Below are 12,876 nucleotides of genomic sequence, written 5' to 3' on the forward strand. Positions count from 1 at the left end.
AGATGGACCCATTTGATGGGCGAATTCTCCACCCAGGATGACCATCACAACCAAGAGGAGACACCACCAGGTAAAGATGATTATTTTATGTAGAGCCAGCTTTTTCACAGAGCAACCAACCATCATACTAACCCAGCTCCAAGCATGAGTGCGACTCAACCCCAAATGGAATCCCAATTCTTACTTGCAGTCCTCAACTTCAACCCAGCCTAAAGCCAATTAGCTGGAACCCTCAAACCCAGTTGGATGGTCTTGACTTCCAAACTCACCCCAAGACCCACCCAAATTCTACATAAATCCCAACACTCACTCCAACCTCAATGCCAAATGGAATCTCAATCCCAATAGTAACCCTAAACCCAACCCCAACTTCAACCCCATCTTCAACCCTGACCCCAGCTCCAAATTCAACTCCAACTGTAACCACAACCCTGACCTCAACCTCAACCTCAACCTAAACACTGTCCTCAACCACAACTCCAACACTGATGTCAACCCCAACTTCAATCCCACTGATATCACCAATCCCAACTTTGACCTCAGTCCTAATCTTAACCCTGCCCCTGACCTGGACTGCAATCCCAATCTCAAGTGCAACCCCAACCTTGACCCTATCCCAATCCCATCTCTCCCCTGGACTCCATTCCCAACCCCACCCATACTCCCGCACCTTGGCAAAGCGCCTCATATAGTGCCCCACGATCTGGGGGTCAGGGCACTCGAGTTTCTTGATGATCTCAAAGCTCTGGTTGAGCTGGGAGAAGACGTCCACCACGGAGCAGGAGAACAGAGCGTGCTCTGAGGTCTGCTGGAACTGCAGGGGTGGGGAGGCCATGAGGGAAGAGAGGGGTCAGAGCCAGACAGTCCCTAGAGTCCAACCCTCCCACTCTTCATGGGGAAAGCCAGAGACCAACTGCCCTGGGGTGAGATGGACACTGTGGAAGGGTGACTTAGAGGTGGACACAGAGACTATGGATAGAGAGAGTGGGGCTTCCAGCTGGACGAACTCTTTCATTTGTTGAGTGAACAAAAAACTTTCAAAATCATGAACAAGATGAAGACGGTAGTCACCTTTCAGAGACTGGCTTCATCTCAAGGGCAAGTTTTGCCTCCATATTGGATCCCAATGGACCCCAGAGGGAGCAAGACCACTGTGGGCAGACTAGGGGCTTGGTCATGGGTCAGTCTCCTCACCCCATCCTTCTTGTCTCGCTCCAGGGCCCCATGCAGGAAATCCCGGGACACCTCCTCATTCTCATCCAGCCACTGGATGACAAAGGGCTCAAACCACCTGGAACAGAGAGCAGGAGTGAGGTCTTGCCACCTCTTGTCCCCTGGCCCTCTGCTTTGCCTGGTTCTGGATGGTACTTGGGCAGGTCCTCCTCTCCCTTGAACTCACCCTGTGGCCTCCGGTGGGGGGCTACTCCCTGCTTCCCTACCCCACCAGGCCTCGGTTACTTCAGCCATGAAATGGACCTCATGACCACTGTCAGAGAAAGGCCCATACTTGCAGGAACCATGGTTCAGATAAACGACCCATGGGTAAGGGCATTTACTCTCTGGGATCCCATTACCTGTACAACAGAGGAGTATCTATCCCACAGTGCTGCTGTGAGCGTGAATGACACAACGTATAGTAGGTCCTCGGTAAATGGTGACCACCATCCTGCTCTCCAACACAGCCCGTGAGTCAGACATCCAGAGTTCAAATCCTGGCTCCGTCACTTATTGGATGTCACTTGGGCAAGTCCTTCGGCATTTAACTCTCCATTTCCTCATCCACAAAATGGGAATTATAACGCTCCCATCTTATAGAATTGTCAAAAGGATTAAATGAGAAAAGGCACATAGGACTGCTCAATGCAGTTCCTGATACTTATGAATATTAATTGGGCTATAGGAGTCCATAGTCTAATGGCTGAAAATAGAGAATACTAGGTTTGCACCCCACTGTGACCCTGATGCCTAGGGAACCCTGAGTAGGTCAGCCCTCATCTCTGGGCCTCCGTCTAGCTGTCAGCACTACAGTTCTGGCCTGGGGCAAGGGACTTACGCAGGGTACTCAGGCACGCGGTCCTTGAAGGCAGGAAGCTCTGCCACATACTCGTTATATAGCCACTTGACCTTGAAGTGTAGGTTCATGTAGTCAGCACTCTTACACAGGCGATGCTTGTCATGCTCTGGTAGGGGGAGAACGGACGTGGCTCAGTCAGGTAAGTCTCCACCTTCTGTCTTGGCAGCACCTGCTCTGGCCATCACAGGTGTCCAACCTCAAGCTTGAGGGTCCAGGACACTCACAGCCTTGGAGGGGATACTGAGGCACAGCTACCTACTGTAGCCAGGCTGGCAGACATGGGAATTGTGGGGGGGGGGTACTTACCCTCCATGGCATACTTCATGTCCTGGGCAAACAGGTTCCACATCACTTCAGCACTGATTTTACCCACGTTCAGCTCCTGGGGAAACCTGGTGAAGGTCATGGAAGTATGAAACCTTGGCAGATGGAAGCAAGATGGCACAGGCTGCTTTGGCTTTCTGACCCAGAGGGTAGTGCAGGACAGGCAGAGGGATCTGGATTCAAGCCCCCTCAAAGCCACTGACTTGCTGAGTGACTCTGAACCGAAGCCCTGCTTCTCCCTGAGTCTCCATCCATCTCTCCATCCCTCCATCCACTCATTCACCCAGTCATCCATCTTTCTACCCATCCATTCACTCACCCATCTGTCTATCCACTCACCCATTTCTCTATGCATCCATCCATCCATCCATCCATCCATCCATCCATCCATCTCTCCATACAGCCATCCATCTCTCCATCCAACCAGCTATCCATCCATTCCTTTATCTACCCATTCATCCTTCTACCAATGTATCCATTCATCAACCTATTCACCCATTCAGTATATCCCCATCCCTCCATCCATTCATCCATCCATCCATCCATCCATCCATCCATCTCTCCATACAGCCATCCATCTCTCCATCCAACCAGCTATCCATCCGTTCCTTTATCTACCCATTTATCCTTCCACCAATCTATCCATTCATCAACCTGTTCATCCATTCAGTATATTCCCATCCCTCCCTCCCTCCATCCATCCATCCATCCATCCACCCATCCATCTCTCCATACAGCCATCCATCTCTCCATCCAATCAGCTATCCATCCATTCAGTCATACATATCTCCATCCATCTTCCCATACATCCATCCACCTTTCAGTCCATCAATCCCAAATCCCTGATCTTAACTGAATATCTAACTAACCAAGAGATACTGGCACACCAGAGTTAAGAGCCCCTCTAGCACTCAGGGATAAATAAGACACAACAGTTCATTCAGCTAACATAGATGAAAACTCTACAGATACATAAATCCATATAAAACTGTGTACATATTCACACACAATTACACAATATACAGTATTGTATATTGAAGTGCATTCCACAATTGTATGCATATATACAATACACATTTAAACCCATAGGCCACAACTATACACAGAATTACATCCACACACAAGATATAATGCAATTTAAATGTTAAACATTTGGTAGAGTATTTAACACACATTAAATACTTGAACAACACTGCTTATTGTTATTTACGAGCCTACACTATCATATACATATGTACACATTTTTATTCACACAAATCAACATGTACAAAATACATATCCGATTATACCAGTGATTGTGTACAAACACACAGTTTTATGTTTCTGTTTATAAATTATGCCATATTTCATTCAGGCACAACCACACCTACAGTTGCCTCCACATACACATCATTTTATGTGTAATTAGACATGATCACCTTTACACATAAGACACAAAGTTGTGTACACACACACACACACACACACACACACTATAAACATACACCTGCAGATAATTAACTGCACGGATGCACAACTCACTGGTTGAGGCAGGGAGTGTACGAATTCTTGTCTTCCTCAATGATGGACACTATGAGAGTGATCAGCTTGGACCAGAAGTCAAGGTTCTTGATGCTGGGTCCCTGTTCCTCTGGGGGAACTTCTCCTTTCTTAGCCTGGAAGGGGCAATGGAGAGATTGGCCAGAGGGGTCCAGGGGGTGGGTGCCTCAGTTAGTTCATTATTGAGGGGTAGGAGGTTAGTGAGGAAGGGGCCCTGTTAATAGTGTGTGGTTCAAGTGGGAAAACTGCATGAAAAGGAACTGAACTCTTGTAAACTGGTCTAAACAGAGCTCATGTCCCTGCAGCTCAACAAAGCTTAATTAGACTCAACTCATAAAATTGAGTAGAACTGAATTTAGTTGAAAAAACCTGAAGCCCATGAAACCAAATGGAACTGAAATGAATGCCAATCAGGCCCACTTAGCTTAACAGATGGAGGTTCTCAGAGTTAATTCAGTGAAACTGAACTTGGGCCAATTACACTGAGTGGAGTGGAATTAAACTTAACTGGATTGAATTAAACTCAAATGAATTCAATTGGATTGAACCTAATCAACTCGTCCAAGAGCAACATCATCCTAAGTCAAAATAATGGAAATAAATAGACTTGAACTCAACCCAACCTAAATTAATCTAATTCAACTCAACCAAGTCATCCCAATCCAACTCTACCTGCTCAACTCAACCTAATATCCTCAGGCCAGCTCAATCCAACTGTAGTCAGTCAATGAAAATGGACACAGCTAAATTCAACTGAAACAAACCCAACTCAACCCAACTCATCTGAACTCAACTATACCCAAGGCAACAATCCAGCGTATCCTAACCCAGGTCAACTCAACCCAGTCGAGAATAACTTCAGTTCAACTGAATGGAAAAAAAATGGATTTTTGCTCAAGGAAACTCAGCTTAATCCCCCTCAGTTCTGCTCACTAATTAGCCAAGAGCAATTTTAAGTCACCTGAAAAGAAATAAATGAAGCTTGAACAGTTTACAGTTAAACCAAACTCAACCCAATTTAATCCACTGCACCTCAACCCAATTCAATTCAAAATGACTTGATTTCAACTCAAGGGACTGTAAATGAATGGGATGAAATAAAATCTGGCTAAATTCAGCTTATCTTATCTCGTATCAGAAGCCCAAGGTGAGGTAGGGGTCACCTTAGCTCCCACAGACTCTTGCAATTCCTCCACCCCAGGGCTAATCATCCTAGGTTGTGAATTTCCGATGTATCCACCTTTCCCTTCTAATAAGCCATGAGCTCCTTGAAACCTTATTGACAATCCTGGGACGTTATATGTGTAGATAAACACATATGAAAAGATCTCAAATAAACTGACTTGAAACGGCCCAAACTGAATTTTACTCAAAAAATTCAATTCAACTCAACATTTAGAACAGTGATTCTATCCTAGGCACACTGTATGCCTAACTCAACTAAATTTAGCTAAAACTGAATTTATTGAGCATCGATTGTGTATCAGGTGCCAAGCACTTACCTACACTTTATCTAAAGGTTGCAGTTCATTAAATCTTCTCTTCAATCCTGAGATATGGGTTTATGACCTCATTTTACAGAGGGAGATACTGAGGCTCAGTTAAACCGCTTGAGAAGGGGAAGATCTGGAACTTGGTCAGGGCCTGGTTGGTATCCCCTATTCCTTTCTACTTTGTCTGGGGTCCTCACCGGATCTGTCTGGTATTCCCGGCTATAGAGTTCATGACAGTTATTGAAGATGTACTCATAAGTAGAGTTGAGGCAGGCTTTCACGCAATCTTTTACCACTTGGCTGGCTCGGGGTGGGCTCTGGAGTTCTTGCACCTAGAGGGAGGGAGACGGGCACGAGTGGGCATAGCTGGGACAGGAGGTATGCAGGAAATGGCTACAAGTAGCTATGAGCTTAAGGAAATGTAGCAGGATGAAAGCAGAGGGTCACTGAGAAAGGGCACATTTCTCCAAGAGAAATGTTACTTGGTTAGGAGCTAAGAGTCCTGGAGAATGCCCCTTGGAGAGCTAATGGCACCGGGTCCCCTTCTTACCTTCATCCGAAAGAAGGTGATGCTGGTGAGAAGGTCCACAGTGGATTTGAGGTCCTGGAGTCTCTCTGGGCTGCTGGCTGGGAAGTTATTCTGTTGGGAGGGAGAAGAGAGGTTGGATTATGAAGAAGGCTGGGTCGGGGTAGAGTGTTTTAGGGGAAATACAAGAGCTCCCAAGTTCCAGGAAGTGGGTGGGGGGTCCATGAGAACACCTTGAAGCAACTAGGGTGGGAGCTGGTTGGATGCACCAAGCACGTTGGGCAGGTGCTGCCCATCTATGTGTACACATGTCAAAGGAACACATTCCACGTGTTAAGATGGGTCCTCCCATGTGCACACCTGCCGGGAGCTCTCCCTTCCAGGCACACACGTGTAGGAGCAAGCAAGTCATTATGGGTGCACTTCTCACCCGATACATGGAGAGGTCGATCCGAAGGGAGTTGTGCAGCTGGTCCAGAAGCTTGACAAAGCGCTCTTTCTGAGGAGGCAGAGGAGGAGGATGGACAGAAGCAGGGACATGGGGGGTCGAAGCAGGGACATGGGGGTCGAGGTGGCTGCCATATAGGCTGAGTGCTTACTATACACTAAGTGCACCCCATCCATCATTGAAATGGGCCTTCACAATATCCATTTCCATTCTACGAGAGGTAAACTGAGGCTCAGAGAGGACAAGTGACTGGTGCAAAGTCACAGAGCAAGTCAGGTCCAGATTGGAGACCACGGAGTCACACAGGGTCCGACCCGCACAGGGTTGGGCTCGCCCTCATCCCCCAGCCCCGGTCCCCGGGACTGACCCCAAAGTTGGAGGCAGCGAAGCGGTCAGAGGCGGACACGTTGGTGGAGGCGGTGGTGTGCGCGTAGTAGGCATTGATGTTGGCGAGAAGGGTGCTCATGACGGCGGGCACCCCGGGACACATGTACTTGGAGGAGAGGCAGGCAAAGTGGCTGGTGGGAGGGAGTGGGAGGAATTGGGCTTGGCATCCAGCCAGGACAGGCAGTGTTCCCCTCAGAATGCCTCCAAGACAGCATCTGTGAGGGACTCCCTCTGACCTCTCAAACCATTCCCTCTGCCTGATTGTGTCTCCCAAGTTTCTCTCGGTCTCCTCTCTGGGTTGCCCTACCTCTGTGCCTCTAACTCTGACCCTCACCCTGTCACTTTAGCTGCCAGAAACTGCACTTTCCTAACCTCCAGGGGATTACAGGATGCCCACCACACCCACGTCCTCTCTGGCTCCTTCTCTCAAAAACCCTTCCACCCCAGATCTGCCAGTGTCTGCTAGGGAACCCCCTCACCCCGGTTTCCTGCACCTTGCCCTCAAGTCCGCCCCAGCCTGCAGCCTCACGTCATGGCTTGGTAGATGGACTCGACGCCGTAGCGCATGGCAAATTCATCCACAATCTCCTGGGCTGTCTCATCATAGTAAACCTTCCAGGCGTCATCACCCTTGGCATCTGGGATCTTCACAACCCCATTGTTCTGCACGTCTGTCACGAAGTGGAACAGGTTCTGCCACCGAGAGGGAGAAGGCATCGTGAAGAGTGCAATGAGGCACAAGGGGTCGGAGACCCCAGGCTGGAGGCAGCTTACATCATCCATCCGTTTGTTTATTCACTGATTTATTCATCTACGCCGTCATCCACCCATCACCCATCAACTCTCGCAATTACCAAAAAAATTCACCAATCCACTCATCTGTCCTTGTGACAATTCAACCACACAACCATCCGTCTCTCTGTCCATCCACTCATCTACCCATCCATCCACTTGTCTACTCACTCATCCATCAATCCAAATACTCCAAAATCTACCTATGTACTCCTCTATCCTTTCATACATTTATCCGTTTGTCCTTCCGTCCAAGCATCTATCTAAACATCTGTCTGCCTGACCATTCATACACTCATCCACCCACCCAACCCATTCAACTACCCAAAACTTCCCCCATGTGCGAATCCTCCCTTTTAATAATTCGACCACGCATCCGTCCATCCCATACATCTACCCACAACTTAGTCTGTCTATCCAGCAATGCATCCATCCACCCCTTCAACCATCCATCATCTATTTATCTACCCATCCATTTATCCACCCATCCATCCATTCATCCACCATCCATCTTTCCACCAAGCCGCCTATGCAACCGCCCCAGATCCACTCATCTATACTTTCGATAGTTCAACCACACATCTGTCCATCCGCCCATCCTTTTATCCACCCATTATGTATGTGTCCGTTCAACCAATCATTTATTCACTCAAAAACTGAGTCATCTCCAGGAGCCCCCTCTTCAGGTCTGGGACGGGCGAAACACCTGGAGCTGGGTAGCGAGAGTCTGCCTGGAGGTCAAGGAGGGCTTCCCAAAGGAGGGGGCCCTGAAGTTGGATGGATAGGGAGGAGTTTTCCAGGCAGTAGGAATGGCATGGGGGATGGTCTTTGAGGCCCAGAGAGTATGAATGGTGTGGCTGGAAACAGGAAGGTGGAGCTGGGGTGGTCAGGGATGGGAGGAGATCACAGTGAGCTTCGAAGGCAGGGAGGGGCGTTGGGCCTCACCTCGTGTAGACAAGTGTACTGGACATGGTAGGGGGCCACCTTTTCTTCGCCTTTGATCTCCACGCTGATGTGTAGCCGGATGGCACCTGATACGGCGGATTTGTCAGTCCGCTTGTCTGCAGAACAGAAGGGGACCTCTGCATCAGACCTTCCCAGTGTAGGCCTGGGATATTCTAATGTGTGCATGACGGTAGGCCAGGAGTCATGACCCTGAAGTTAAGACCCAGGTATGTCTTCTCAGATCAGCTCTCTCTGGGCTTGTGCCTCTCCCAGTAGCCTAGAACTCCCTAGGCCCCGTCTCTTCCTTCAAACTAGGATCCCACACCCTGCTTCCTTGTGCAGATTAAATTCCCGAGTCTGCATCTTCTCTTTAACCAGGAGCCCTAGGCCCTCCTTCTCTCCCAGACTGGGCTCCCCAGCCCTGCCTCCCCTATCAGATCAAGATCCCCAACATCCACTCATCTTAGATAGGATTCCTGGGTCTGCGTCTCTCTCCTCAGACTAGGATCCTCAGGTTTTGCTTCCTGCCTCCATCAGACTGGGCCTCACAGAAGACCCTTCCTCCCCCATCAGACTGGGCCTCACAGAAGACCCTTCCTCCCCCATCGGACCGGGCCTCACAGAAGACCCTTCCTCCCCCATCGGACCGGGCCTCACAGAAGACCCTTCCTCCCCCATCGGACCGGGCCTCACAGAAGACCCTTCCTCCCCCATCGGACCGGGCCTCACAGAAGACCCTTCCTCCCCCATCGGACCGGGCCTCACAGAAGACCCTTCCTCCCCCATCGGACCGGGCCTCACAGAAGACCCTTCCTCCCCCATCGGACCGGGCCTCACAGAAGACCCTTCCTCCCCCATCGGACCGGGCCTCACAGAAGACCCTTCCTCCCCCATCGGACCGGGCCTCACAGAAGACCCTTCCTCCCCCATCGGACCGGGCCTCACAGAAGACCCTTCCTCCCCCATCGGACCGGGCCTCACAGAAGACCCTTCCTCCCCCATCGGACCGGGCCTCACAGAAGACCCTTCCTCCCCCATCGGACCGGGCCTCACAGAAGACCCTTCCTCCCCCATCGGACCGGGCCTCACAGAAGACCCTTCCTCCCCCATCGGACTGGGCCTCACAGATCCTGATTCCCCCACCAGATGGGACACACAGACCCTACCTTCTCCATCAGACTGGGCTCCTAGACTACCTCCTCCTGACACTGGTTCCCCACTTGGGCCCCCTGGGGCACCCTCCCTGTCCCCTTGCAGGACACCACCCATGCTCACCCAGGTTGTACCACACGTCCATCTCGCCGCTGAGTGTCCGCACCTCGATGATCGTCTGTCCCAGGAAGTCATCGGATTCCCTCTTAAACCGCTGCTTCACACGGGATTTGATGTCATCATCCTCGTCCCAGACACGCACCTTGATTCGGTCTGAGGAGTTGTGACATTCACTGCGGGGGGGGGGGGGAGGCAGAGGCGGGGGTCAGGTGGCTGGTCTTGGAGCCCCCTTCGGCTGCTCCGGCAGGGAGTCCACCTGGGCGGCCAGGGGTTCAGCCAGGCACTTACAAGTGGAAGTTCTCCTCCCACACAGGGTTCAGGTTCCCATAGATGGTTTTCGTCCGTTTCTTGGTCTTCCCAACCTGGACAGTGACATAGGGGTCACTGGATCCCGTCTTGTCCTTTGCCTGCAAGCCCTGGGCACAGACCACTGGAAGACACACAGGACAAATACAAATACGGGCTCAAGGAGTGAGGCGTACGAGAATAGTCACCGCCACAGGGTCCCTGTTGCTTATTGGGGACCCCTGTGACATGGCCTGAGGGCTTTGTTCTGACCATGGGAGCCCATGGGGACACCCACAAGACAGGAAGGGCTTCCTGAAGAGTTAACACCCCCGGAGTCCTCGGCTGATGCTGGATGGGAAGGTTGCCCTGGGTCACCCCTGGGTAGGACATTCTGTACATTGTCCTCCTGAAATTTCCAGCAGGATTGAGCCTACAGTTGCTCTCAGAGCCGCCTGTTTATGGGGGTCCCCTGCAGGGCTCCTTCTCTTCCTGCTCCCAGACTCATGTCTCCACCCACACTGGGGCTTCCTGGGGCCACCTTCTGGATACCCATCTGCCCCTAAATCCTCATCTCGGGGTCTGCTTTCAGGGAAATTCGAATGGGGTTGGGCATGGACGAACACCCGAAGGCCTCCACCCGGGCAGGACCCTTCTGCCCCCAGTGGTCAGCACTGTCCCCCAGTGGTCCTGATCGTTGACACCCTGTGTAGGGCTCCTTCCGTCCCAGGCTCACTTCTCAACTCCCACGGCATCACCCCCTAGATAAACAACGTGCCCTCAACTCTTCTTCTTGGGGTCTGATTCTGGGGGTGGGGTGGGGCACAAACCAAGAGTCATGCAGACAGCGTCACGCATTCCCATTTGGAGGCACACATGCCCACCGCGGGAGCACAAACACACCTAGGGACATGGGACAGATATGGGCACACTACACACAGCCAAAGGAAGAGCCACGGGAGGGAGCACAGGGGGCTGAGAAGAAGGGACCCTGTGGCCACCCCCACCCCCGCGGCCTCACCAGTGATGCTGATCTTGGCCGACCACTTGGACGTGCCGTCCAGCACGCTCTGCTTGACCGCCTTCATCTGCTGCGTATGCGCGGTCTTGGTCACGGCGAAGATCTCCTGGATGAGCTCGAAGATCTCAGGTTTGTTCCGCTCCCGGATCTTCATGCGGTCCTTGAGCACCATGATGATGTTCTGCGTCCGGTCCTCCGCCCCGTGCTTGGAGCTCTTCTCTGCAGCCCCTGTGGACGCAGAGAGCAGTCACCGTCCAGAGCGCGCCCCCTCACCGGAGCGAGAACCCCACCTCCCACTCCCCAGCTTCCTGGGCTGCGGCCAAGAGCACTTAGAGCCGTGGGGGCTCAGGTGACTCGCGCCCCAAAGCTAGAGCTGCTAGAGATTTCGACATGCTCTCTGAACCCTCCTACCCCTTCTCCGCGTAGTGCCCACCTTGCTGCGCGAGGGGGCCGCGCTGAACCCTCGCGCTCCACCAAGACCCAGCCCCTTCTCTGGCTCCTCCCCCCCACTCAGAGCCCCCTCCCTCTCTGAGCCCCATTTTTCTCCAGGGGAACCGCTGACTGTCAGTAAGCCCACCCTCGGACAGTTTAGTTAGTCCCTGAGTCTCTCCCCACCCCTCTCTGACCCCCTCACGCTCCCTTTCCCCTCCTCTCGCCCCACTCCTGCGGCCAACGAGTCCCTCCCCTGTTCTTGCCCCGCCCCCGCGGAGCCCCCCCCCCCGCGGAGCCCCGCCCCCACGGAGCCCCGCCCCCGCGGAGCCCCACCCCCACGGAGCCCCGTCCCTCCCCGGAGCCCCGCCCCCCCGGAACCCCGCCCCTCCCCGGAGCCCCGCCCCTCGGGCCCCGCGCTCACGCTGCAGGCAATCTGCGTTGAGCAGGTCCTGGCACTTCTCGTGGCACTTGACGCCGCACTCCGTGCAGCGCATGCCCTGCCGCGCGATGCCCCACAGCAGCCCCTCGCACTCGTAGCAGTAGGTGGGCGTGGTGGCCGTCCACACCTCGAAGTTGTGCGGCGTCGTGCAGGAGATGGGGTAGATTAAGGCTTGCAGGGTCTTCTTGTAAACGTGGTTTTTCTGAGCGGAGAGAGAGGGGCGGCATGGGGCGCTGTCCGGCGCCACCCTCACCCCCTCGCTGAGTGTAGTAAAGTCCCCGTCCCTCCCCCTGCCCCCACACCGTCGGAATCCACGGTTCCGGTGCACAGATCATGTCGGCCGGACGCAGCGCAACCAGATCGTGGGGAGGGAGGAGTGCCCGTCCCTGCCACGCTCTCCTCCTCTTCCTCCCCGGAGACCCCAGCCCACCCGCCGCTCAACCCCGTGGAAGGGGAGGCGCCCCACGCACCAGCTCCTCGTTGTTCAAAGTGCTGGAGGCCAAGGCGGAGGTGATGCCCGCTTTTCTGGACTGGACCAGGGACTGGGGCAGGGAAATCACCAAGGGAGTCACCGGGGTCGATTCACACCCGTAGGGTTGTCACCACGAGCAGAATCCACAGCCATGGTTTGGGGCCGCCAGCGACGGATTGCAGCCACGGCCACAAATAGCAGCAGGAGGAGGGCCAGTGAAGAATTGGAAAGTGACAGAGGCTCTGGGTTAGAAGGGACCCTGGAAGGTGACCAGCCTCACACCCCTGACTCACCCATCCCCCCACCACCAGGAACCAGACTCAGGAGCTGCATTTGGCCACGATCAGCAGCCACAGAGCAAAACTACCAGCCACTCCAGGAACCAAGATCGGGAGTCACCTGCTCTCTTCCCCACCCAGAAACTGTA

The 12,876-nt window shown here is 53.0% G+C and overlaps 1 protein-coding gene across 1 annotated transcript in view; it reads right to left on the reverse strand.

Annotated features, from left to right (window-relative positions):
* The window catches only part of UNC13A (unc-13 homolog A), a 59,710-nt gene that overhangs the window by 17,137 nt on the left and 29,697 nt on the right, over positions 1-12,876 (reverse strand). The window contains exons 15-30 of the mRNA XM_081792038.1: positions 12,448-12,519; positions 11,960-12,179; positions 11,107-11,334; positions 10,089-10,230; positions 9,804-9,973; positions 8,529-8,644; positions 7,321-7,484; positions 6,772-6,922; positions 6,387-6,455; positions 5,981-6,070; positions 5,628-5,762; positions 3,920-4,053; positions 2,381-2,466; positions 2,054-2,180; positions 1,195-1,291; positions 671-814 (exon numbers count right to left, since the gene is read on the reverse strand). Coding sequence (XP_081648164.1) covers positions 671-814; positions 1,195-1,291; positions 2,054-2,180; positions 2,381-2,466; positions 3,920-4,053; positions 5,628-5,762; positions 5,981-6,070; positions 6,387-6,455; positions 6,772-6,922; positions 7,321-7,484; positions 8,529-8,644; positions 9,804-9,973; positions 10,089-10,230; positions 11,107-11,334; positions 11,960-12,179; positions 12,448-12,519 — 2,145 coding nt within the window. The remainder of the gene's footprint in view (positions 1-670; positions 815-1,194; positions 1,292-2,053; positions 2,181-2,380; positions 2,467-3,919; positions 4,054-5,627; positions 5,763-5,980; positions 6,071-6,386; positions 6,456-6,771; positions 6,923-7,320; positions 7,485-8,528; positions 8,645-9,803; positions 9,974-10,088; positions 10,231-11,106; positions 11,335-11,959; positions 12,180-12,447; positions 12,520-12,876) is intronic.

This window comes from Panthera onca, chromosome A2 (assembly GCF_046562875.1).
Source record: "Panthera onca isolate mPanOnc1 chromosome A2, mPanOnc1 haplotype 2, whole genome shotgun sequence".
Classification (NCBI taxonomy): Eukaryota; Metazoa; Chordata; class Mammalia; order Carnivora; family Felidae; genus Panthera; species Panthera onca.